The sequence below is a fragment of the Camelus bactrianus genome, chromosome 15 (genome assembly GCF_048773025.1).
Source record: "Camelus bactrianus isolate YW-2024 breed Bactrian camel chromosome 15, ASM4877302v1, whole genome shotgun sequence".
Taxonomy (NCBI): Eukaryota; Metazoa; Chordata; class Mammalia; order Artiodactyla; family Camelidae; genus Camelus; species Camelus bactrianus.
Window position 1 is genome coordinate 32,425,047 of NC_133553.1, and position 26,472 is coordinate 32,451,518.

A 26,472-nucleotide genomic window follows, 5' to 3' on the forward strand; every position below is an offset into this window, starting at 1 on the left:
GAGTGCTTACAATTTGCCAGACACCTTTCTGGCATGCTGCCTCTTTTTACCCTCACAACAAAGCTGTGATGTCAGTACTGTTATATCTCCTTTTTCCTGATGAAGAAACTGAACTCTAAGGAAGTTAAAACTTGCCCAACGTGACTTGAACTAATAAATAAATAGGGGATCTCTTGGATATAAACCTGACTTTTTGGACCCCCAGCCAAACATTCTTTTCATTATACCGAAGGTCTGTATGTTTATTTTCTTCGAGACAAGGGCTGTATCTTTAGAGACCTAGTCCTTGATAAAGGCTTATTAATTAGCAGGCAGTGAGTGGACAGTAATGCTTCCTATTGTAAAAATCTGCATGTACTTTGGATTTGGTTGTGTCTACTTTTCTACTTGGATACTTATATTTATCGTGTATTCGAAGATAACACTTTTTGATTGCATGTTGTTGATGTTAATTTAAAAGAAGATATCAGTTCTTTTGTTTGAAGAATTAATCATTCAGAAAGTGCTTTTCGAACTTTTTGTTAAACTAACATAAACTTCTTTTAGAAGTTTTTCTGATGCACTCCTCAGATTATTCATGTATTAGCAAGGAAATAAGAAGGGCCTGACATTTTCTTTTATTTCAGGGGATATCATTTTCAATGCCCAGTACCCAGAACTGCCTCCTGATTTTATCTTTGGAGAAGATGCTGAGTTCCTGCCAGACCCCTCGGCTCTGCATGTGAGTACTGGGGGCGCGTTTGGACGATCTTCATTTGTTGAAAGGAAAATAAAGTTAGCTTTTGACAGTTGCTTAACAGATAAGTTTGCCAAGCATATGGATTTTTTTTCCACCCCTTTTTTCTCTGTCCTGTGAAATAAGTACAACTCTTTGTGTGCCAAAATAGTTTAGAGTTTTTTTTTCCTTGCAGTTTTACTTTCAGGCTATTTTGAATTAATAAAAGTCTCTAGCATATTGGTTAAAATATTTTTACTTCAGTTTAAAGAGACATGTTGAAAACATTCTCTTTGTTTTAACTTAATATTTCATGCCTGCAATCAATTTTCTAATGTTTACTAACACTTCATCACAGGATTTTTTAGGGGAATGTTTTCTTGGCTCTTCAAGAGGCCTTTTTTTTGTATAGAAGTGAAAGTGGCAAATTTGGACTTGTATCTGCATTATCTCAGTATTATTATCAGAAGGGTAAAGACCAGATTAAGTGTCCTTTATTGAGTAAGACCCAAAACTTCGTAGTTGAAGTAGAATGTTTCTGGATTTAAAGCCGAGAGAAGGGTGATAGTACTTGTCAGAGCACATGCGGTTTATATAAAAATTGTATTTGAATGGCTGGTAGAGAAAAACATGTGCTGTTCTGTTTAAAAGGTCTGGCCAGACGAAATGTCTCTTTCTTTCCCTTCTCATGTTCGATTTTGCTATGAAGTCAATGCTATAAGAGGTTTTAATATTGTTCAAAAACTATGTTCTTAGTTTTGTTTTTTTGGGCATTTTTTTGTCTCATTAAAGTTTTCTAATTAGAAGTTTGAGGACTTGCTTTGAAATGTTGCCTCCCCTCCCTTTTTTAAAAGGGAAGTATTAGACAGGAAGTATTAACCCAAATCTAAAGAATTATCTTAAATTTGGGAACACAGCTGTAAAAATATGGTTAGAAAGAGTAGGATGGTTTTGTTGCAAAACTTTTAATAATTACACGTAAACTGTTACTTTGGTTGATTTTTTTTTAAATATTGTTTAAAGATGGTCCCTTTAGATGCTTTATGTTACAAATTCACCCCATATTGAAGCTGAAAGTCTTACCTGGAGAAAACAAGGCAGAAGTACCCCTATAGACCTGTCCTGTGTTAAATCTGCCCAGTGCAGGATAGCACATGCTAAATGCCAAAGAAATGTTAGAGGCTGAGTGCTCCAGAAGTTTCAAGAAGGTTGTCAGAAGAGACTTTGTAGTGTATTCATACTCAAAGAGTGGAACAAAAGTTGGGAGTATGGCTGAGAGTATTTCAACAAGGGGACTGACATAAACAAATATGTATAATATATTGTAGAAGGAGGTACCGACAGGTTTCCTGAAGAGTAAATTACTATGAAGAAGGGCTAGAAAAGGTTAGAAAGATAAACTGGGGTAAGATTGTGGAGTACATTGAATGCTAGGTTAAGAGCCATTGAAGGAAATGATACTTTGAGAGTCATCTAACAGCAGTGTATGTAGTCAGTATAATAGGTTAAGAAGAAATTGGGGACCAGAATTGAGGATTGTTGTAAAAATCTAGATGGGAAAGAAGGAACTTTGAGCTAGGATGATGCAAGAGGGAACACACACAACACTGTGATGGAAGGGATAAGAAATATATGTTTATAATTTCTTTTTTGGAATTGCCCTTAAAATTTGCAAGACATATCTTCAATATTGACAAGTATTATGAGAGTATATTTTTTTATTTATCTATTGATTTATGTGAGAGCATAGACTTTTTTTTTTATTGTATAGTCAGTTGCAATGTGTCAATTTCTGGCATACAGCACAATGACCCAGTCATGCATATACATACATATATTCATTTTCATATTCTTTTTCATTAAAGATTATTACAAGATATTGAATATAGTTCCCTGTGCTATAAAGAAGAAACTTTTTTTTTTTTATGAGAGCATACACTTTAAAAGCTAGAAAAGACCTTATGGTTCATCTGATTCCACTTTTCTGTTTTAGTATTGAGGAAATTGACCTAGATTTATATAATTGTGTTAGAGTTGATATTATAACTCTACTCTTCTGATAGTCCCTGAGTGAAGTTATCACAAATGTTTCTGAGAAATTAGCTGAAAAAGAGCAGCCAAAATACCAAAGCACCATATCTAGAAGAGAGGTTATAAATATAGAGGAACACCTTCCCTTTAGCTATAGTTGATCTAAGACCTCAGGCAGGCTACCCAGTGCTTCTTCACGGACCAGTGGGCTGAGCAAGCCTAGATAAGCAACCAGGGTACAGCCTCCACTAGCTGGGTGAGGTCTGCATATCCTGGAGGTAGCCCTCGATGTTCGTTGTCATCTGGCTAAAACACTAGGACAGGGTGAACTACAAGACCTGATCCTCATCAGACATTTCTCTGAGCACAGTTTGCCTCTGAAGGACTCTCTTCAACTGTTAACAGGTTATGATTTAGTTCATAGATTTAGTTCAGACTTTTCCCTTCCTTCTTGAAGTACACACAGCATAGTCACTAATAATCTGATTAGTCTATATACTGTTCTGAATGAAGGGGATTACATATTTTATCACCCATGGAGTGGAAAACAGAATGCCTAGACTTCTTGGATTTTTCCGCTGAAGTACTAGCTGGGGAAGGGAATGAATATGTACCCTTAGAATCTACAAGTGTAGTCCAAAGTAGTTCCTGTGGCAAGTATGGAATTTCCTTGAAGTTTCTGGTTTTATCTTAAAAATTCATGAAAGTTTTGTATTTGATTATACATTATATCTATGTTTTTCTATAAAAGTCTATTAAACTATAAATATTTGAAGAAAAAGATGGGCTTTCCATTGTATCTTAGTTTGAGAAATAATAGTTTTAGATACTGTATGTGATCTTTTAGTTGTTTAATTTATTTTTTAAAATTAATTAATTGATTAATTATTGAGTTATAGTTGTTTAATTTATTTAAATTTATTTTGTTCCAAGAAATGATTTGGAGTAGCTTAAATAAAGGATACACATAAGGTTAATAAAAATATATGAGGTGTTCTGATCCATTAGATGAAGCTCCTTTTTTCTAAACTCAAACTCTTCTTTCAGGAAGGTGAATTCCATTAAGAATTTTGAGATTCTCAAATGAATGGACAATGCTAGATAGATATCAGATCTAGATCTCATAGATACTAGAGAATCATAAAATTATTGAGTTAGGATCTTAGTGGGTCAGTTGTTCCCACTTCTGGCTATACATTAGAATAATTTAGGAAGCCTATTAAAAATACAGATGTTTGGACCCCACTGGACATACTGAATTAGATGCTTTAGGGAGCCAAAAAGTTATGAAACTCCCTGGATGATTTTTATGTATTAGTCCATAAACTGCTATTGGAAACCACTGATTGAATCCATCTTTTACAGTATTATCTCCTATAGAAGGCTATTTGCCTTTGCTTAACATTATTTCCATTGAGGTATCATTTTCCATTTTGGGGCCAGCTCTGATTTTTAAAAAAATAACAGCTTTATTGAGACATAATTTATATGTCATACAATTCACCCATTTAAAATAGTGTATAATTCAGTGGTATTTAGTATATTCAGAGTTGTGCAACTATTATCACAGTCAAAAATTTACCCTAAAAGAAACTGCAAACCCATTAGCAGTCAATTCCTTATCCTCCCCACCGGCACCCTTGTTCACTCTAGGCAATAGCTAACTAATCTACGTTCTCTCTATAGACTTACCTCTTCTGGATATTTCACATAAATGGAATCATACACTATATGGCCCTTTGTGACTGTCTTCTTTCACTTAGCATACTGTTTTCAGTGTAACATGTATCACTACCTCATTTTTTATTACCAAATAATATTCCATTATGCACATTTATCACATTTTATTTATACATTGTCAGTTGATGGACATTTGGGTTATTTCCACATTTTTGGATATTATAAATACTACTATTGTATGGAAGTATTTCTATTTCTCTTGGATATATCCCTAAGAGTGGAATTACAGAGTCAAATGGTAATACTATGTTTAACTTTTTGAGGAACTCCCAGACTGTTTTTTCATAGGGGATGTTCTCTTTTACATCCCCATCAGTGGTGTAAAGTGTTCCAGTTTCTTCACATTCTCACCAACACTTCTTGTTATCTGTCTTTATGATTATATCCAACCTAGTTGGTATGAAGTGATTATCTCATTGTGGTTTTTGGTTGGCATTTCCCTGAGGGCTAATGATGTTTTGCATCTTTTTGTGTTACTTGGCCATTTATATATCTTCGTTACAGAAATATCTGTCCAAATCCTTTCCCCATTTTAAAATTGGGTTATTTGTCTTTTTTTATCATTGAGGTATAAGAGTTCTTTATATATTCTGGATACAAGTCCTTATCAGATATATGACTTATGAAATTTTCTCCCATTCTGTGGATTATCTTTTCACCATCTAGATAATATTGTTTGAAGGACAAAAATTTAAAATTCTTATGAAGTCCCACTTGTCTATTTTTTCTTTTGCTGCTGGTGCTTCTGGCTTCATATCTAAGAAACCATTGCCTAGGCCAAGTTGATGAGGATTTACTCATGTTTTCCTTGGAGAGTTTTATAATTTTTGCTCTTACATATAGGTCTTGGATCCATTTTGAATTATTTTTTGTATATGGTGTGAGATAGGGGCCTTCCTTTATTGTTTTATAAGTAGAGGTTTAGATGGCCCAGCACAGTATTGGAAAGACTATTTTTTTCTTATGAATTGTTTTGGCATTCTTGGCATTCTGAAACTCACTTGACTATAAATGTGTGGGTATATTTCTGGATTCTCATTCTATTATGTTCATCTATATTTTAAACTTATACCAGTACCACACTGTCTTGTTTGCTGTGACCTTGTAATAAGTTTTGAAATTGGGAAGTGTGAGTTTTCAAACTTTGTTTTTCTTCTCCAAGATTGCTTTAACTATTGAGTCTCTCGCTTCCATATTAATTTTAGAATCAGCTTGTCAATTCTGCAAAGAATCCAGCTGGGATTTTGATAGAGATTGCATTTAATCTGTATATCCAGCTAGAGATTACTGCCATCTTAACAATATTAAGTCTTCTAATCCAGGGACATGAAATGCCTTTCCATTTTTAAGTCTTTAATATCTTTCAATGATGTGTTATAATTTTCAGAGTACAAGTTTTACACTTATTTTGTTAAATGTATTCCTAAGTACTTTATTCTTCCTGTAAATAGACTTGTTTTTAATTTCACTTTTGGTTTCATGTTGTTGCTGTACAGAAACAGTTGATTTTTGTGTGTTGATCTTGTATCCTGCAACCTTACAGCTCTAACTTTTAATATGAAGTTTTTCTACTGAGCAAAAATCTCTCTACAGACTTATATTCTTTATCTCTTTCTGCTTTCTTGAGGTAAATCCGTTCGTTGTGGAAGCTGGATGATAACGTATTTTGATATTGAGATGTGATTATAAAATAGTGACATTGCTTGCTTCTTCTTTGACCTCATAAACTGAACCTAAAGTGTTTCTTAAAGTAGAAATGGAAGCAGTATTGCAAAAAAGATTATAGTTTTTCCAGAAGCTACTTTTAAGATCAAGACTCATAAATTGTAGATTTGTTAAAAATTTGCTTCATTGTTCTACTTTATGTATGCTGATAATGTATTCACCAAACCATGAAGTCAAAGTAACTGAAAGTTATGCCCTAAGTTCTAAGCAATGGATGTAAAGCCTGAACTCTACTCCAGATGTGTTCCCTGGTTAGTACTGGAGACACTACTTTATTTAATAGACAATGTGAGAAGATCATGTGAATTCAACATAGTACATGGCAGAGGGAGCAATTAATGGTTTGGGACTGGTGGTGAAAAGTTTTATATACGACAGTAATGTGATAATTTTCCAGTTAATCTGTACATAGAAGTATTTTTCAGGGACACTTAAGAAGAGTTGATTCTTGATTGGAGTGGTCATTTGTAGAGCTTTTTCCTGTTTGCACTTTCATCCTGAATCTCAAGTCCTAAGCATTTGCTGATTAAAGAGCTGTCCCTGCAGCATAAGTTAATTTGTTGGTGGGTTTGCTTTTACTGTATTCTGTCTTATGTGTTTGCCATACTGTTTCATGTGTCATGTTATAAGTAAGATGCAGACTTATTGATGCCCTCTTTTACTAATGAAAAAGCATAAAAATCAACAAAAGACGAATAGAGGAAAATCCTATCTGTCAGTATTGACTGATTACACACTGGGTGTCCAACACTGTGTTATATGGGACTTGAACTCAAGGAGGCTAACTTTTAGGGAGATGTAGATACATGAAAATGGTGGCCGTAGGTGGTATATAATTCAGTGTTGGAATAATTGATACAAAGAAGTGCTGTGGGATAATTGCATAGTGTTTTCACATACAGTATGTAACGTAAGAAGAGAGGATGATCAATTAGTTAAGACAGAGGCTCCATTAAAATGAGAAAGGAAAGTTATGATGAGTTGGAACTGTGGGATTAAAATCATCAGAAAGAAGTTGGAGCTTGTGCTGAACCCTAAGTGATGGGTCTGCTATAGCTGCTGTAATTGCTTCTCTGATCTTGCCTCCTTCCATCCTACACCTTGCTCATTCTTCTCCAGCCACACAGGCCTCCTTGCTATTCTTCAAAAATTCTAAGGACCTCCTTAGAACTGCTTTATTTGCTATTCATCATTTTCATTCCCTTCTGCATGGAACTTTCTTTCCTCAGTTATCTGAGTGGCTTGCTCTCCTACCTTCTAATGTCGTTACATTAGGAAAGCCATCACCGCTTTCCATGTGCAAAATAGTGTAATACCCTTCTTCTCTCATCTTTTTCCTGCTTTATTTTCTTCATTGCACTTTATCAGCATTTGGTAAAACTTGAGCTCCTTATTAGGTATCTGTTTCTGCTAAGGTTACCAACTGCCCTTGTTTGCCCAGGGGTGAAGGTTTTCTGGGATTTAGTATGTTCACTACTAAGATGGGACAGTCCCAGGCAAACTGGGATACATGGTCACCTTTGTTTATTCACTGGACTAGAAGCTTCTGGAGAGAGTGGGATTTGTTTTGTTCACTACTGTATCCTAGTATCTAGAAGAGTGCCTGGTGCATGGGGGTGTTCCGTGTGTATCTGTTAGGTGAATAGTTTGCCTTTAAGGTTCTGCATTCCTTAAGAGACTTGCTGGTTTCCAAGATTAGAAAATGTTTTAAATAAAAATTTCATAACAGAAGAAAAGATTCAGTTTTAGAAATCTGGGGTAAAAAATCAGTTAACAGAAACTCTGAAGCAGTGATTTTTTTCAGCCTTGGGTTTGCAACACCCTGTGGTCTGTTCAGCTACCTCAAAGGTTATTGTGAAATTCTTTCCCCTCAAAGTAATAGTGATAATTCCCTTTAATTTAAAATAAAATTGCATAAAGGAGGAAGGGAGGATCATACGTTTAAATGAGAACATGTTGCAATTATAGCAGGGTTGGAAACCACTGATATCTGACTTCCTAGTTTGAAGAAGGTGACGACGATGTTGTGCTCGGGACCAGCATCTTCAGGATAGGGAACGTAATGCTACTGCTGGTACCACCCACCGGTTGTATAATTCCTTCACTTCCCATTCTGCCCACCTGGAATGTAAGTGTGGAAAGATATGTTGTATTAACTCCTTGTCCCTTCTCCTCTCCTGCTCTTCTCTGTTCTCCCCAAAGAAAGACATCTTTGAAATGCATCTGTACAAAATAGTGTCCATCCCCTGTGTATGTAAAATATATTCAAAATATATGTAAAGAAACCACTAAGCTAAGACGGACTGCATGACCCACTGTTGAAAAATGCTGCCCTGATGTTGGTGTTCCTGCTCCTAGACACCTCCCTTGCCCCAGCCCATAACGTATTCTACAAGAGAGCGCTCTGCATTTTTCAGATAGCTATTGAATGCCTCATTTGAGACCTATAAAACTCATCTTTTACCCTCAAGCTGGACATAATGCTCATGACAGATAAGTGAAGAGAATCGCAGCCTCGGGTGATATGAGCAGGCATAGAGGTGTGTGCACAGGGTGCTGCAGGGACATATAGGAGGAGCACTTTACCAGACGCAGGGACACTAAGTATCAGGGACTTAGAAGCATATTATTTGGTTGTTTATAAATAATACATTTTTATGTAACTTGAAGAATAACACTCCTACTGAAGAGTACAAATCATAAGTATGTAGCATGGCAAATTGCCAAAAAGTAAACACATCATGTAACTGGCACCTTGATCAAGAAACAGAACACATCAGCTTCCAGAAGCCCCACTCATGCCCCCTCCCATCACTGTGACCACCTTGCGCGAGAGTAAACACTATGCTGACTTAAATCATCATCATTAATTTTGCCTCTTTTTGATCTTTCTACACTTGGAATCAAACAGCATGTACTTGTGAGTCTGATTTGTTTGGGAACTTCACCCATGCAGTTGTTGTTGTTGTATGCTCATTGCTCATGGTGTTCCACTGTGTGAGTGTACCTCATTTCCTTTATCAGTTCTATTACTGATTAGCGTTTGGATTATTTTCATTTTTTTGCTGTTGTGAATAGTGCTACTATGAATATTCTACATGTCTTGGTAAATATATGTGTGCGTTTCTGATGGATATGTACTGAAGGGTGGACATGATGGCTCACATGGTATAGAGAATTAAGGAGAGGACTGTTAATATACACACATACACATACACACATATAATTTTGAAGACGTGTTATAAACAAGTCTTTAAAAACACAGTTGTATAAAAACAGAACATCTTGAAAGCACAAATACAAACCAGGTGCACTTAAAGTGAACCAGTGTATTAGTCGGAGTTCAGTCAGGAGACAGAAACCATATCAATATGGAGTAAAGTGGAGGGAGAATACCCAAAAAGGAACAAACTGGGTAGACCCGTTCTCTCATGTCTCCCCTGGGGCCGAGACTCTGACCTCCTTATTGCAGAGGGTGTGGTGCAGCTCCCTGGATGATGGAGACTTTCACTTGGGGGTGCTGCAGGCCAGAACTGGTACATAGCCTACTGGGTGCTGGTCGTCCAGGACTGGCGAGGAGAAATGGGCTGGGTGCCAGTTGAACAGGCTGGAGGGTGAGCACTGCTGGGTCTCCTGCATGCCTCCGGCAGCTGCACCATAGGAGCAGCTATGAAACGTACACTAGAACCAGGATAAGATGCTCCTCTTTATGTTATGCCTTACCTTGTCCCTCCATCACTTTCTATTGACAAGCTAAATCTTGTACCAGCTGCCAAAGGAAAAATGTTTACAGGGCCCAGCTCCAGTCTCATAAACAGGACAAAGAAGAGTAGATTTGGGAGATGAGAGGCAATAAATGAATAACCAGCACTACTAAGCAACACTTAGTGTATCTTCCAGTTTATTGTTTTCTGCTGTGACTAACTTGTTATTAAATCCATCTAATGAGTTCTTAATTTTAGGTAATATATTCTTCAATTCTATAATTCTGTTTGGTTCTTTTCTGTAAGTTCTTTGGTGAATTTATCTTTTCATCTATAGTTTTCTCCATTTTCTTGTACATACTAATCGTATTTATTTTCAAGTCCTTATGAACCAATTTCAGTATCTGGAATATTTTAGGGTCTATTTGTTTTGCCTGCTTTTTTTTTTTCTTTGCTTCTCAGTCATGTGGTCCTGTATGTTTCTTATTGTTTTGAGTGAATTTTTAAATATTCTGGTTAAAAGACTATAGAGGCTCCAGATGATACTCTCATCTTCTGGAGAGAGTCTTTGTCCCCTCTCACAGGCAGACACGTGTTGACTGATCACCTGACTCCAGACAGACTGTGCTGGCTTGAGGCTAGTTGATGGCTTAGGTAAGGGTCTGTCTACCTCTGGTTTACTACTGTTTCTGAGGTAGAGCTCTTCAGGGTTTTCAACTGGGAGTCTGGAGTGGTCAGTGTTCCTTGACCCTTCTAAGTGCCTTGACCAATAAAATATTTTAAAATAGGCTGCCGTGTTATTTATCAAATTATTCAAACATCCAAACAGCATGGATCTTTGCCCAGACAGATCCCATACTCTAAATTTTCTCTTGTAAGACTGCTGCTCTGCTTTTCAGAAGTGGTTGCTTAATTTTTAGCTTCTTGCCCTTGGGCTGCCCCGGAATTTATCACATGTCTTGAGCTGCGTGTTTGAAGTCTCTCAGGACTCTGTTCTTATGATTCTTCTGAGTCCAACAGCAGCTTTGTGCTGTGGAAAGCCTGGATTCTCAGCCTTCCTCCTGTGCCCAGAATTTGCAGATGTCCCAGGGGTACCTCTCCCTCATGTTCTCTCCTTTCTGAATTCTCAGCCTCTCCAGTTCTCATTGCTCCAGCAGACATCAAATACCTTCAGATATCTGGCTTTCCAGTTGTTCTTATTGAGATTGCTGGTTTATACAAAGCTACTCCATCCTATCTGGATGCCTAAATCAGTTGTCCTACATATAATTTTGCCCTTTACTTTGAAAGCAAAAGTATAAAATTTTAGTGGGCCATAAATACCACTTACTTTGTTGGCAAGAATACAGAATTAAGAAAAAAAATCATTAAGAGTAAAAATATTTGGTTTAATAAAAATACTCAATAACATTAATTAATACAAATTAATAAAATATAAAAGATGATATACCTCCTTTTTTATGAAAACCTGGATTTTAAGTTCCTGAAGATTTTCCTAAGATAGAAGGAAACAAGGTTAACATTATTTAGAGATGGCATCTCTGGTTCTCTTGAGCTAAATGCAGCTTGGATTCAAAGGATGTATCAAGTATGATCCAAGTGAATATGAGAAAATTACCAGAAATTTCAATGCAAAATTGGTTTATGTGCTGATGAGTTAAAACCTCTGTATTTCCACTATTACCTATTTTTACTTATCAGCTATGGAAACATTTTATGAAGTAGGAAGAATGCTGATATTGTTATTTGTAAAATGTACCTCCTAAGGGGAGATAGTGGAAGACCTTTGGTTTAAAGATGATGATTTATCAGTTCATTTATTTTTTCCAAAGGTGTTGCTACTATAACCAATTGTGGATTAAGGAGAGGAGTATTAATATATACACATATGCATACACACATAATTTTGAAGGCATGTGTTAAAAACAAGACTTTAAAAGCACAGTTGTAGAAAAACAGAACATCTTGAAAGTACAAACAAGGTACATTTAAAATGTTTACTCTCATAAGACAAATGAAAAAAAGACAAACCAAGTTATTTTTTGAAATCCAATGGCAAATATAACATTTAGCAGATGTTACCAGTTTTGGTTTACTCAACTGAATTTGTAAAAACGCTTTTGGGCAAATGAGGTACTGAATTGCATGTGAAGTATTCAGTTAAAAAATGTGCTTATTTGGAAGAGTTACTTAATGATCAGTTTCGAAGATCATCATTGTCTTTGGCCGGTCATCTCTCTTTGTCATCCTCTCTTTATCACCTTTTTTTCCCCTCCAGCACTCTCCCCAAAGAGTTGGATGTTTAAATTATAATAATGTATTTTTATTATTAACAGCATATAAAATACAGATTAAGTACTAAGAAAAGCACATCCTTAATCCCATACAATTTAGAAATGAGTATTATTAATATTTTAGTGTATTTACTCCAGTATTTTTCTGTCTGTCATGTGCGTACTTGTCCTCTACAGTTGTCAGTAATTTTTTCTTAAATTTACATACTATTGTAAGTGTTCTTCCTTACAAATTCATCTAAAGCATCTTTTAAAATTGGCTTCTATTCTTTTGACCTGTCCCTGATGGTTAGTGCCTCCTCAAGAAAATAGATGTGTCTTAAATCAGTCCTTTTTCTTTATTTTTAAGTTTGTTTTTCATTGAAAACAATGAGCTTCACTTAGGGCTATTAACTAAGTGAAATGCGAATAATTTGTGAATTCTTAATACCTAGTAGATGATGGTGATAACTTACTAAAAATTTATAATTTATAAGTCTAATTTCTGTGAACAGGGATTCTACGCACATTTCTCTTAAGAAAGTAAGGGTGAAATTAAGGTTTTAATGAAACAACATGCAAACTATTTTCGGCTAACACATACACAGCATTGAGTGGAGATGAAAAACTCTTCCTTTCAAGAGGACTTTGGTTTAATTGGAGAAACAGAACCTAAACATAAAAAGAAAAATATTGTAGCATACAGCAGTGTATTATCATAACTCATCCTGCATACCTCTGTAGCTCTACTGTTTTGTCCAGTGGTTGTTTGTTTCCATTTTAATCTTCTCTGCCATTCCTAGAGCACCTTGAAGGCAGAGACCATATCTTATTCACCTTTAATTTCCCTAACACTTATTTGTGGTAAGGCACTTAGCAAGTTACACATTATTTTTTAAAAAATAAATTAATGAATATGCTAAGAACCACATTAATGGTACAGGAGTTCTGATGAAGTGATTATTGCACCTTTATGATTATCTGAGGCTTTGTGGGGGGAGGAAGGATTTTAGCTGGGTCTTTAAGCAGGATTAGGATTTAGAAGGTGAACAGAAGGGATGGCACTGTAGTCAGGAAGACAAAGTTACAGAGAAGCATCATAAACCAAGAATGGCATGTTGGAAGCATTGAGCAAACCACTTTTCTTGGAGTAGAGCTTGCATAGGTGGAGTAGAGCTTGCATGAGTAGAGCTTGCATAGTTAGAGTAGAAAATACAGTTACAGAAGCAGATTGAAGCAAAATTGTGAGGGGTTTAGAATACAAAGCTAAAGATCATTCATTATAGGTTTAGGCTGTGATTTTAAGGAACTGCTGCAGGTTTTGTTTTACTTTGTTTTCCTTTTTAAAAAAATTATGGTTTATCTTGACGTGCTTTTGTGAGATGTTCATGGTCTGAAGATATTTTTTTTCCCTAAAGTGTTGAGGAGTCTAGAAATTTTTGATGCCTTTATTTTTTAGCCACTTGTTGTTAGGTACACTTCTGGAAATAGTTGTGAACTTCGTATCTGTCCATTACTTTTTCAGAGGAGTCAAATTTTATTCTACATTTTTAAAGAAAAATATGCTCTTGATTGTTGATTATGTTCCCTCAGAACCTCTAAGTTGATTATTTTACATTCTCTGCTTGTTTCAAAGGATGGTCTTACAACTAGCTTACCTTGTGTGCTTTTAGTATACAGGGCCTTTTGAGTGAAGAGCAATGTATTTTTTTAATAAAGTTTTTAGAACTTTTAGTTTCAGAACGTTTAGCTTTATATTTACAGAATTATTGTAAAGATAGTGCAGAGAGTTTCTGTGCACCGTGCATTGTTTGGCTATTGCTGACACCTTACATTACTGTGATACATTTGTGGCAATTAATGAACCAATGTTGATTCATCATTATTAACTAAAGTCTCCACTTTATTCAGATTGCCTTCATTTTCCCCTAATGTCCTTTTTCTGTCTAGGATCCCATCGAAGATACTACTTTGCATTTAGTTCTCTTGTCTGTTTAGTTTCCTGTAGTTGTGACAGTTTCTCAGACTTTCCTTGTTTTTGGTGACCTTGACAGTTTTGAGGAGTATTTGGCAGGTATTTTATAGTTTGTCTCTTAACTGAGATTTGTCTAATGTTTTTGTCATGGATAGACTGTGGTTATGGGCTTTTGGTAGGAAGGCCTCAAAGGTCAAATGCCATTCTCATCACATCACATCTAGGGTACACACTATCAGTGACTTATCACTGTTGATATTAACGTTGATCACTTGGCTTGGGAGAGTGTTTGTCAGGTTTCTCAACTGTAAAGTTACTTTTTTCTCCTCCTTTCCATATTATCTTCTTTAGAAGGAAGTTACCGTGTGCATCCCACACTTAAGGAGTGGGAGTTATGCTCTACCTCTTTAAGGACAGAATACTTAAATTACTTGGAATTCTTCTGCATTGAAGATTTGTGTGTTCTTCCACATCTCTTATTTATATCAGTGTGGACTTGTAGATATTTATTTTATACTTTGGGTTATGATCTGATACTATTGTTTATTTTGTTACTGAAATTGTTCCAGCTTTGGCCATTGGAAGCTATTCAGTTGGCTCCTATATCCCTTTGACATACCCCCATTATTATAAGCTTGTTTTTTGGGGCACTTTCTTTATTTATACCACTACAGGATGCTTAGGCCCATCTTATATATTTCCTGCTCTAGTCTCAGAATCAGCCATTTCTCCAAGAAGCCCTAGTTCTTTTTATTTATTGGAGAAGTGTATTAGAAACCAAGATCTGAGTGCTAAATGTGCTTGTTACTACTGGGGTGTCATTTCTTTTGAGTCCTCTCAGCTAACAGAGGAAGGAAATACAAATATCCATAAATATTTTACATATTAACCCTTTGTATCTACATTAAATGAAACATGGTTTTATACTGGTATCTCCAACTCTAATCCACTACCACTTGGATCATTCTAGCCTCTGGAAAGGGTTATTTTAAGATATCATTTGTGTGTATCCTGATCTCTGCTCTTTTGTGGTATTATTTCCACCTGATTATTTGGTAGTTAATTCTTTCTGCAAGCATGTATTGAGTCTTTACTACATTTAAGCTTTTGTACTAGGTGCTAGGAATACAAAGATGAATGATTCATTGATATCACAGTTTCTTCAGTACATGTTTATTGAATACCTTTCATGTCAGCCACTGTGCTCACTGTGCTCACAGTTCAGTAGCAGAGAAAATCTGGCTATAGACAATTATGATATAAAGTAGAAAAGAAAAATAATAACAAAATTTAGATGGAGAATGCTTCAAGAAGGGAAATCACATGATGAATTGTATCAGTTAGAACCTGGTAGCACTCACATAACAGAAAATGTAACCAAACTGGCTTAAGTAGAAAGAGGATTTATTGGTTCACATAACAGAAAAGACCAGGGGTAAAGCTAGATTGGGGTATGACTGGTTTGGGGATCAAACAGTGTCCTCAGGACTTTGCTCTTACTTCTTCTTTGCTGGTATTGTTCTCAGGCCCTTTGTAACATCGCCTATTGGTCAACATCACAACACCAGAGGAAGAGGAAGTCTGACATCGTGAACAAAAGTCTTAGAATTGAGACTTGTCAGTCTTGATTAGCCTCATTTGGGTCATCATATCCATGAACATTGTTGCTCTGGGCAATGGAGAGTGCTGGTCAGCTTAGCTTCGTACATATGCTCCATTCCTTTCACAGGTGTCAATTTTATGATTATTAGTTGTTACACATTTTTGTTTTGTGGCCTTGTCTATATACTTGTTATATTTCACAATAAAACACTTTAAAAAGGAATTGGATATATTTAGCATACAAAAATTAATCAATGTAATTCCTTAGATTCAGGAAGTCCACTTAATCCTAAGCAGATATATATAAAGAAAAGCACTTCTAGATACATCATGGCAAAACTACAGCAAACTGGACAATAAGAAGAATCTAAAAACAACCAGAGAAAATAGAAGAGCCACTGTTTGACTGTTAGCTGACTTCTTATAGCAACATGGAAAATAGAAGACAGTTGAATGATATCTTTAATGTGGTGAAAGGAAACCATGACCATTTAAAATTCTGTATCTAGCAAAAATATCCTTCAGGAATTAAGTGAAATTATTACATTTTTCAGGTAACAAAAACAGAGTTCATTATCGGCAAACCTTTACTAACTTTACAGGGAGAAGACAAGATTTCAGTTGGAAGATGAGAGATGCAGAAAGGAATGAGGAGCAATAAAATATAGTGAAGGGAGATAGCAGTAAGGAGGGTATAAAATTATGACTCATCCAGAGGGTATTTTAACTAGAATTGCCTTACACATTTTGGTGGACATTAGGACTTATGTCCCCAATATACTTCATACAGGCAAATATTAAAATTAAGTGACTTTTTCTTGATGTTTACTGATTTGGGAGTGGGGACGTGGGTGTCTATAGGGTAAGAAAAGAAAATGGCATTAAAGCTTGGCTTTGAAAGTGGTTGACTTAGTATTGACCATGTCTGCCATCCTTCTTTCTGCTCTTCTGTTCTTGTATTGCTTTGTGTAATACTGTTATTTTTTCATGAGAACCACTGGAAATATACCGAGCCTCCTGTCTCCTAGAGATTCTGATTTACTTATTTAGTCTAGTTTAGAGCCTAAGCATCAGTGGTTTTAGAAAGCCAGTTCTAGTGTACAACCAGGGCTGCGAATTGAGGGTGCTACAAATGAATATGGTTAATATGACAGATCTGAATTCTAGTTTCAGCTCTGGTGATTACTATGTGGACTATGCTGGCTGAAGTACTTAGCATCTATGGGTTTATTAATAAAACTGCTAATATTAATACCTATCTCACAAGGCTGTTGTCAAGAATAAAGAATGCAACACTTGAATGAAAAAATGGAAATAAAACTGTGTGGAAGCCAAAATGACCAAGGGCAACGTATAATCTTTACTATAGGAGGTTTAGCATATGTTTGTATCTTCAGAGAAGTCCTTTAATTTCCCTTTATAACGGGAAGCAATTTATTCTGATTTTTTTGAATGTACATTTAAACTCATATAGAAGTGAGGTTTTGTACTTATTGAAAGTCTTTAGGTTTGGGGTTATTTTGCTACACTTGGGTTATCTACAGGGATGGGAACATTAAAAAGGGAAAGAGTATTCTAAATTTTGAAACTGATTCTAATGTATGCTTTCTCCAGCATTTTTAAAAAGCAAAAAAACCTTAGTCGTTTAAAAACATTTTTTCAGAGAAATTATCTGTATCCGGCTGAGAATTTTATGCCAAACTGCAGCCCCCACACAAGCTTTGGAGAGCCAAGATGTTTAAACCTGCAAAGTAAAGTGCCAGCTCAACCCTTCCACTGGTCTGATGTAATCATTCAACCACAGAGTGATTTGTAGCCTTGAACTAACAGTGATTCAGTAGACCTTGTATATATTTAAAAAATGTTTTTAAGTTGTTGAGATATGAAAATGCCGTAGAAGCACAATATTATTGTAAGCAAAACATTTAGCACAGTTAATGCAGTTTCTTGAATATGTTTCAAGAACACTTATGAAGAAGCCAGATTAAAAAGTAAAAAATCTGTATTATTATAGATTTTTCTGAAGAAAGGTAGCTAATTACTTATAGTAGCTAAAATATAGGATATCAGAAATGATCAGTCACATTTTAAAATCAAAGGAGTCCTTTAGAAGATTTGAAAAAATTAATTGGTGAGAATAGTGATTAATATAATAATTTTATGTAATTTGTATGTTTAAAGGCACATTTTATAAGGATTTATTTATTTTATTAATTTGGAGATGTTTGCAAGGTTAACATGAACTTTTAGCACAGATTCTGTGGGAATTATTTTAAAAATGTAAAATTTTCCCAGTGAAGATTGATTTAATTTGAAAACTAATTTTTGTATTAAAAGCATAAGTTAACCATTTGTTTTACTTTCAACCCCTGCCCAGGTAATACTACTTCTAAACCCAAATTCACTAAATTCACCCACATTAAATTTAAAAGCATTTTAGTATCAGGAAAAGATGAAATATGCTTGTCTTGATATATGAATATAACTGACAAGAAATAATTTTCGGATTAGCTACAGATTTATGTTTTAAATGTCTAGTTCATAGTGAATAAATCATAGGCAGCCTTAATAATATTTTACTGAATCAGAAAATCTGTAATAGTAATTTTCAAAGGATTTAAGACTAAAAATAAACAATTGAAATACTATCCATTAACCTAATGACTTTAACTTCCTGAAGAGAGCCTAGGAGTCATTTCTTAGTTTTTGTTAGTACTTTTTTGTACCTTTTAATTTATAACCATTAACACTGTGATCTAAATTTTTGTGCTGTTTTACAACATGCCCTGTGAGAATTTTTGTCTTCTAAGAAAATAATTCAGTGTAAGATGTTAATAACATTTAAGATAAAGGATTAATGAAGATTTTGAAAACTGAGAAATTCTTTTAGCTGGATTTTAAAGAGTAAGGTTAGTTTAATGATACAGCTTCTTTAACTTTTAGCATAAATTTATAACTAGCCATTTTTAGAAGTCAAAGCATTATTCTTAGATATAATTTTTAGAAATCAAAGCAAAACAAACTTCTTTCTAACTATAGAATTGTCTCATTAAAAAAATTTTTTATTATGGAAAATTTCAAACACATGCAAAAGTAGAAAGTATTATGTAATGAATCCTCGTGGGTCTGTCACCCAGCTGCAGTGATCGTCAACTCATTATCAGTCTTCCTTTATCTGTACCTTCATCCACTTAACCCCTAGCATATTATTTTGAAGCAAATCCCCTACATTTTGTCATTTCATCTGTGAATATTTTGGTATGTTACTAAAAAAGATGAGGAATATTTTAAATAGCATAACCAAAATATCATTATCTTGTCTAAAAAAATTAACAGTAATTCCATAGCATCATGAGATAACCAGTGTTCAAATTTCAAATTTTCTGAATCAGAATCTACACATTGTGATTAATTGTTACACCTTTTAAATGTCTTCTAACTTGTAGTTTTCTCCATCTTTTCCCCCTCCATTTGCAAATTATGATGGAAGAAGCAGAGCCATTTGTCTTATAAAATTCCCGCAGACTAGATTCTGTTGAGTGTATTCCTGTGGTATGGTTTAACATGTTCCTTTGTTCTTCTGCATTTCCTATGAATTGGTAGGTGGATCTGTGTCCCAGATTTTGTGCACCTTCAACCACCTGGTACATAGTCACAAATCAAAAATAACCCCCACCCCCCAAAAAAAAGAGGTTCTGAATTTTGTGATAAGGACTATTTGCTTTATTTCATACATAAGCTATAGAGGTATTTTAGCTTTTATTCGTATAATTGTGTAGAACACATGACTGAAGATTAAAATTTACAATGACACTGGTTATAGCAAAATGAGACAAATGTGTGTATAGTAGGTAGAAAAAAACTATCAAAAGCAACAGAGGAATTATAAAGGTACAGTTATCCTGAAGTCATTCATTTTAAGGAGAGATGGCCCTATTCACTTAAAAACCTCTAATGATATTATTGTTTTTAAAAAGTAGCAGTATAATATGCTCTCATAATAAAGACCTTGATTCACCAGGAAAGGTAAATTATATTTAACATGGCTTATTTTAAAGAATAACGACAACAACTAGAGAGTCAACAGTTTGGCACTTAAAGGACTGAAGAATTGTATATCATAGTTGTGAAATATGGTGTTGTGGTTAATCTGCAATTCCTGTTAATAATATATGTAAATATGTACATTTTAAAGATGAGTCATATATAAAAATTACAGAAATTCTACTTTATCAAGAATAACTATGAAATAAGTTTCACTGGTTAATCGAATATTCAGACTCATAAAAATTTACTGTAGAATTTGTATATAGGTCACCAATTCTTTTAAAATGATTGATTTTTGATAAAATACCCTTTCCACTAAAAGTAGAACATAATTTGATCTTTCTGTGATGATTCAGAAGCTTTTAAGGGACTGTTTACCCCATCAGAATTATTATTAACCTCGATTGCATAATATTGTAGCTGTGTAGTAGAGTTCATTAATGTAGATTTCCAAAGTAATGTTAATTACCAGAGAGAGTTATCACTGGCTTAAGAAAGCCCAAATGAGACAGAGTGTAAGTAAAGAGACTTACAGGAACCAGCATGCATGGATATATATGTGTGGCTGCATATATAGATGCACATATATATAGTGCACATGTGTATAGGCTACTGTTAAATTGATCATGTATATTGTTAAATATGAAACACATATATACAGACTTGTGACAAGTGTAGCGATTACCAGTACTGAGGAAGTTGCAAATTGAAAGAATTTGATCAAAATTTACCAAGAGGAAATTGGCTCCAAGGCATAATGATTTTGGCTGGAGAAGATAGTGATCCTGGCACAGTGCACTCCCTATTTCCTTGTGAGGCCTCCAAGATTAAAAGAATTAGCTACATAGAGGCAGATGCTTGGTAGTTTTCTGGAAGCACAATTATAAGGTTTATGAAAAACAGGAAGATCAACATCTCTTGCAGGTTTTTTGAACTGGGAACTGATTTAATGTGCAATTTTATATCCTTTAGACCTTGTCTGTTGAGCCATGATAATTTGATTTTGTTTGAATAATTTTTTAATTCTTATTTTAAGTGTGCTCACTTTTGGAAAGAAATTATACCTTAAAATGCTTTTAAGGTAGTATTTTTTCAGACTGTTCAAACTTTTAATGATTGATGACTATAATTAGTCATATTGCAATATTGTATTTTCAGAATTGCTGTCCTGTTTCTTTTGTCTACTTCTGCTCATAACCACAGATTAGCTTGGCTCCCAATAGCCAGTATCTTTATTGACCCTGAAAAAATTTCAGATCCTTTAATATATTTAACTTGGCTTATAATGAATTGAATAGTGGTGATCATTCATTTGACAAATAATTTGAGTAGCCCATGGTGTCTAACACATCCTTTGTGCAAAGATGAATAAGATACTGTCTCTGTTCTCAGATAGTTATATAGTCTAATAGAGGGGAGATAATATGAAATAACTCTATTACCCAGACAATCGGTCATTCTTCATGAACATTAGTGGGTGCATGGAATAGAAGAACTTTCTTTTTATCTTTAATTTTCAATGCCTGAGGAACTTTAGCCGTTCGTTTGCATTTTGCTTATGTGACATCAATAAACAGCTTATGTGGTACCATAAGTAAAGGAACCAAGGAAGGAAAAATATCTTAGTAAATTCTCTAAAATCGTAATTCAGGTGTTGCAAACTCAGATGCCTAAAGAAGCCGCCCAAGTAATACAAGTGAGTGAAAAAGATCAGCCTAAAGCAGTTGTAATTGGTGGGGATTGTGACCTACTGAAGTGTGTATGCCTTGTCTAAAGATTTTCAAATAAAAATTTTGTGTGGGTCAAAGAAAGCATGTCTGCAGGCTGAGGCTGCCAATTTGCAACCCCTCTGTAATTCCTTGATATAAATGGAGCCGTCATAAAAACATTTGGGAGAAAAGATGTTGATTTAAAATTAAACACAAACAAATACGTCCAATTTAAGAATGATCACACCGTTTAGTAAGCTATTTGATGTTTTTTTCCTGAGACATAGATGATATTAAATTAGAGATGATGGGATCCCAGGAGGAGCCAGAAAGATATTGCAGATCTAGGCAGATGGGGGATCAAGTTTAGTAGAATCTACTACTGTAGGAGAAATAGGAATTTGCAAGAATGATGTTGACTCTCCATCATTGGAGACTTTTTTTTTTCTGGGTATGGATAGCCCTGAGTTCCAGGTGTCAGTTATTGTTAGAAGTCAGTCACAGGTCTGGAGACACATTCTGTTGCATCCTGGGGATGTGTAGGGCAGTTCGAATGGAAAGCTCTAGAGAATGGAGCCTTTAGTCATCATTTAGACAGTGGATCTTATGTGAAGGCCTAATGAGTTTATGTGAAATTATTTGGGTCTTTGATCACAATAAGAAAATTTGTCAGAAACATGATCAAATTTTCTGGGTTTCTGCCTTGCTATCAAAGTGTCTGAACATGACTCCAAAAATCACAAAACAGATACTTTAGGGCCAAGAAGTGGGTATCACTCCAGGCCTACTGAATCAGTGTCTCAGAGGGTAGGATCTGAGAATCTGTCTTTTTAGAAGATGTTTTCACAGTTATTCTTATGGTAGCCAGGTTGGGAACTATAGCTGTAGGGAGAAAAGTTTTCTGTACTTGCTGGGAGATATCAAGCTTCTTTGGTCAATGAAGATTACATATTGACAGTCTCTGTTAAGGGTTTTTTTTTTTTAAGTGGTTTTTATTGACAGAAAGAACCCCGTTCTCTTTGATGAAAATGAGTTAATAGGAATAGATATTGGTGGCTCAGGATATAAGGGCCTTGTTAGGGTTCTTGAGGCATTTCATTGGAGGGTATGTATTCATGATGATTTACTCTAACTGAGACCCAGGGAAGATTGTTTGGGTGGTACAATTTGAAACAGACACTTTTCTTTAGTTGACTTTGAGGATTACCACAGTGTTGAAAGAACTAGTGAAGAATGGCTTTGGGGACTGGAGAGAGATGGTAAGTTTAAGGAAGTGAAAATTGATGCAGCTGAGTAATCACTACGTATTGCTAAGTTGACAAATTATTGGAGGCAATCACTGTGGCTGCTTTGTGGGGGCCCATTTTCAGTCTCTCTGGAGAGAGAATTTGTGCAGAGATGTAAAGGTTTACTGGTCAAAGGTACACGTTTGAAGTTTGGCGTGCAGCCAGCATTCATAAGACACTAGTTCAGTTTGTCCATGCTGATTATGTTTCACTCAAGTGGAGGAAAGGTAAAAATATCTCCTGTTTACAGGACCGTGAAGGCAGTAAAGACCTCCTGTCTAAGCTCAGTGCACATGAAGAGCTGGGTGCTGCTTGTTGTATGCATACCCAAGACATGTGTCAGTAATCAAAGTGTTCTTATAAGGTCTGGCCCGATTGTTCACTTTTCTCCTTTATATCCATCAACAGGACTACTGGCTTCTTCAAAAGTCTCACTTTGTTACCCACTGAATCAAATACTTGAATAATGTTTGAAAAGCTCTGGAATGGGGAATATCTCAGATACCTATTTCAGATCCGTTTTAGGTGCATTGAATGAGTTGTAATATATAAGGGTAGATTCTTCCATCTTTTTCCTTTTTATTTATTTTTTCTTTAAGAGAAATGACTATAATCATTGTTGGGTCATTAATTAAATAGAGTAATTATGTAGATTTTTCTGCTGCAACTGTAAGAAGGTGCTTAACTATTGTCTCTGGCAGAAAATATAAGGACCAAATCAAATCTATAACTTGGATTAAAGGGTTTTTAAATAGTTATGAATTTATGCACCTCTCCCTCTATTCTTTGTCTTACAGGAAGTAAAATAGTGATATGGTGTGTCAGTGCTCTTTCTTTTGTTTTCTTTTTTCTTTTTAGTGATAGAAAACCTAATTCATTACTGGCTTAAACAATAGAGGGAATTCACTGGCTTACAGAACTTGAAAGACCGCAGGTGGGCTTCAGATAAGGCTTGGTCCAGTGGCTACAATAATGCCGTTTGAGGACCTAGTTTCTATTTCATTTCTTCTCTACTCTGCCTTCCACTGTGTTGACTTTATTCTTAGTCTCCATGCCCATCCAGCAGCTCAAGTCTCTTCCTTTGTGAATACAAAATTGTTACTCTAGCTCAGACTTTATATTCTTCTACCATGGGAAGAAAGAACGCTTTTATTTCTCAGAAGTCCCAGCTGCTGTCTTCATTTATCTTGTTGGGTTTGATTGGATATGTGCCTGTAGCTGAATTTTCTAGGTGCATAGGAAATGTTGATGGGGTTCGGCAGTCAGGACCTATGGAGCTTGAGGTGGAAGTTCTTACTCAAAACCTATTCCTGAGAATGGGGAGGGGTGGTTTCCCAAAGGAAATTTGGGTTTTTGTTACCAGAAGAAGGGAAAGGGATGTTGGAAATCAAACAATAGATATCAACTGAATGTGGGTTTTGACATGGACATTATCTGGACGTGAAGTGAGGTAGAGTTTTTAGGGGGAAGGATAAAGATACTGAAAGCTCTTCCTGCCTTGTGTATTGTATTTTGTGGATATCATTTCCTTTAGATGATGGTTTACTTTGCGTTGCTTTTTCTTCCTTGTTCAGTTTCCCCTGATCATTTACACACAAACTGTGTTACTAGGACATTGGTTGCTCCAAAGACTGCTGGCCAGGAAGGCCCAAGACTGGGATTTTGGCTAAGAGGAGGAGAGTCTGGTGAATACTGTGGGTCTGAAGTTAAGTCCAGTAAGCTCAGCTCAGGAGAGGAGAAGCAGTTGTATAGGATAAATCACTGTAGCCCAGGGGCCAAGTCTAGCTAGGGAAATCATTTAGGGCAGAGGTCAGAAACCAGGTGTCAGATCCTGCAGGTGCTTCTCTAATAAAAATAACAACTTGATTGAAGCTGTTTGTTCTCTGTCTTGTTCCATTCTGCTCATTCTTATGGATCTCTTCGTGATTATCATAGTTGAAAAGAATTGAGAATCTACCCTGAGGTCTGGTCCCGACTGAGGCAGGAAAAAAGTTGTCTTGATCTGGGAGACTGGACTCCTGTGATGTTGTGACTCCCCTTTGGCTATGAAACACTCAGTGCCAGCAGAGGATCACTAAGCTTGAATCATTTTTCACCATGATTTAAATAATTTTCTCCAAGCTTTAAATTTATGTGCAGAAATTAGGATTGGGATCTTCTAAGTTTAAAAGACTCCTCTCCAGAATACATCAAGTACTCCTAACACTCAATAAAAAAACCCCCAAAAAACCCAGCCCTATTAAAAAAAAAGACTCCTCAAGACATTTTCTAATGAAAAGTGAAACACTCACAAAGTGTTTGCTTTAACTAAATGATTGCAGTTAATTTCTTGTAAAGAAACACAGAAGCACACTTTAACTTAAAATAAGCTCACACTGTTGTTTCTTGTAGTACAGCCAGGAAAACCAGTAACAAGCTGTTTCCTTCAAAATCACATCCCTGGATGATATTCGAGCAACCTGGACAATTTAAATACATCCCCAGGAAAAACAATTTGAATTAAGTTAGAAATCATATTTGCTAATTTCATTTCTGCCATTGCATTGTTGCCTTTTATTCTCAGAGTCTGAGTAGCCTTGATTGAGAAAGCGTGTGGCACCAGTGACTTAGGTCAATAGTAGCATTCATTTCAGAGCCACAGCCAATCTGGGGTCACAAAATGATTTTTTTTTTTAATTTTTGCCGTCTTGGTGAACTGGATGCATGCTTAACTTAAAGGAATTTAAATTTATTTAAAACACTTTGTTGGCCAGACAGATTTTTAGTGCTTAGGGTTCATTAATCAAATTTTAGTCTACACTGGCATTTTATCTAAAATTGAACTTAATAATATTATTTATTCATCCTTTTTTGAGAAATAGTAGATGTAAAACTTGAGCATTTCAGCTTCAAGTAGATTTGATTTTTTTTAAATGAGGGTACTGGGGCTTGAACCCAGGACCTTATGAATGCTAAGCATGTTCTCTACCACTGAGCTATACCCACCCCTCCCAAATAGGTTTGATTTTGTATTTATAAGATATCACCTTAAAGTTGTGTAGATAAAGATAATATCTTAGTCATTTAGTCACCATTAAATTCAGCACTCTCTCAAGTGTTTCTATTTAATGATTTTAGTGTTTCCAGTCTTAATTCTCTTATACATATTGTGGAAAAGATACCATCCCTGTTCTCTAAGTGGTTATATTGTTAAGAGAAGAAAGGCTAGTGAAGGTTCTGGGGAGAGTACTCTGTTCTTTCTTTTCAACTTTGTTCCACTTGTGGAGAGGGTTCCAAGATAGAAAGGAATCTGCTTTTTACTTTCTTTCTCTTAGTAAACAAGGAAGGCTGAATCAAGAGATGTGATTTGAGATTCCTTCCTTCCCCTGCTCCCTCCCACCCTAGTTTGCTTCCATCTCTCCACCCCTAATTCCAGAGAAAGAAGCAGAACTTAGAAATGTGCTGGGTGATTCCAGAAACTTATTTGAAGTGGTAGTTCAACATGGTGTGGGGCTGCGTGCTGGTCACTTTTTTTACGAGGAGCTGAAAGATCATCTGTACAGCAACTTCTGATGGGCAAGAAAAGGAATATTACAATTTTTCGAGTTCTCTAAATGGAGCTAAAGCTATAATTTTGAGATACTTTTTGTATATTTTAGATTAAAAACATGCTTGCCTGTGGAAGA

At 35.4% G+C, this 26,472-nt stretch overlaps 1 protein-coding gene across 6 annotated transcripts in view; it reads left to right on the forward strand.

Annotated features, from left to right (window-relative positions):
- BABAM2 (BRISC and BRCA1 A complex member 2) overlaps nt 1–26,472 on the forward strand; it is a 387,982-nt gene that overhangs the window by 101,929 nt on the left and 259,581 nt on the right. For 5 of the 6 annotated variants that reach the window (XM_074341828.1, XM_045511781.2, XM_045511778.2 and 2 more), the window contains one exon: nt 627–721. In XM_074341828.1, the coding sequence (XP_074197929.1) occupies nt 627–721 (95 nt within the window). Of the gene's footprint in view, nt 1–77; nt 233–626; nt 722–26,472 lie in introns of those variants that run through there. The other variant, XM_045511785.2, reaches the window with a different exon arrangement.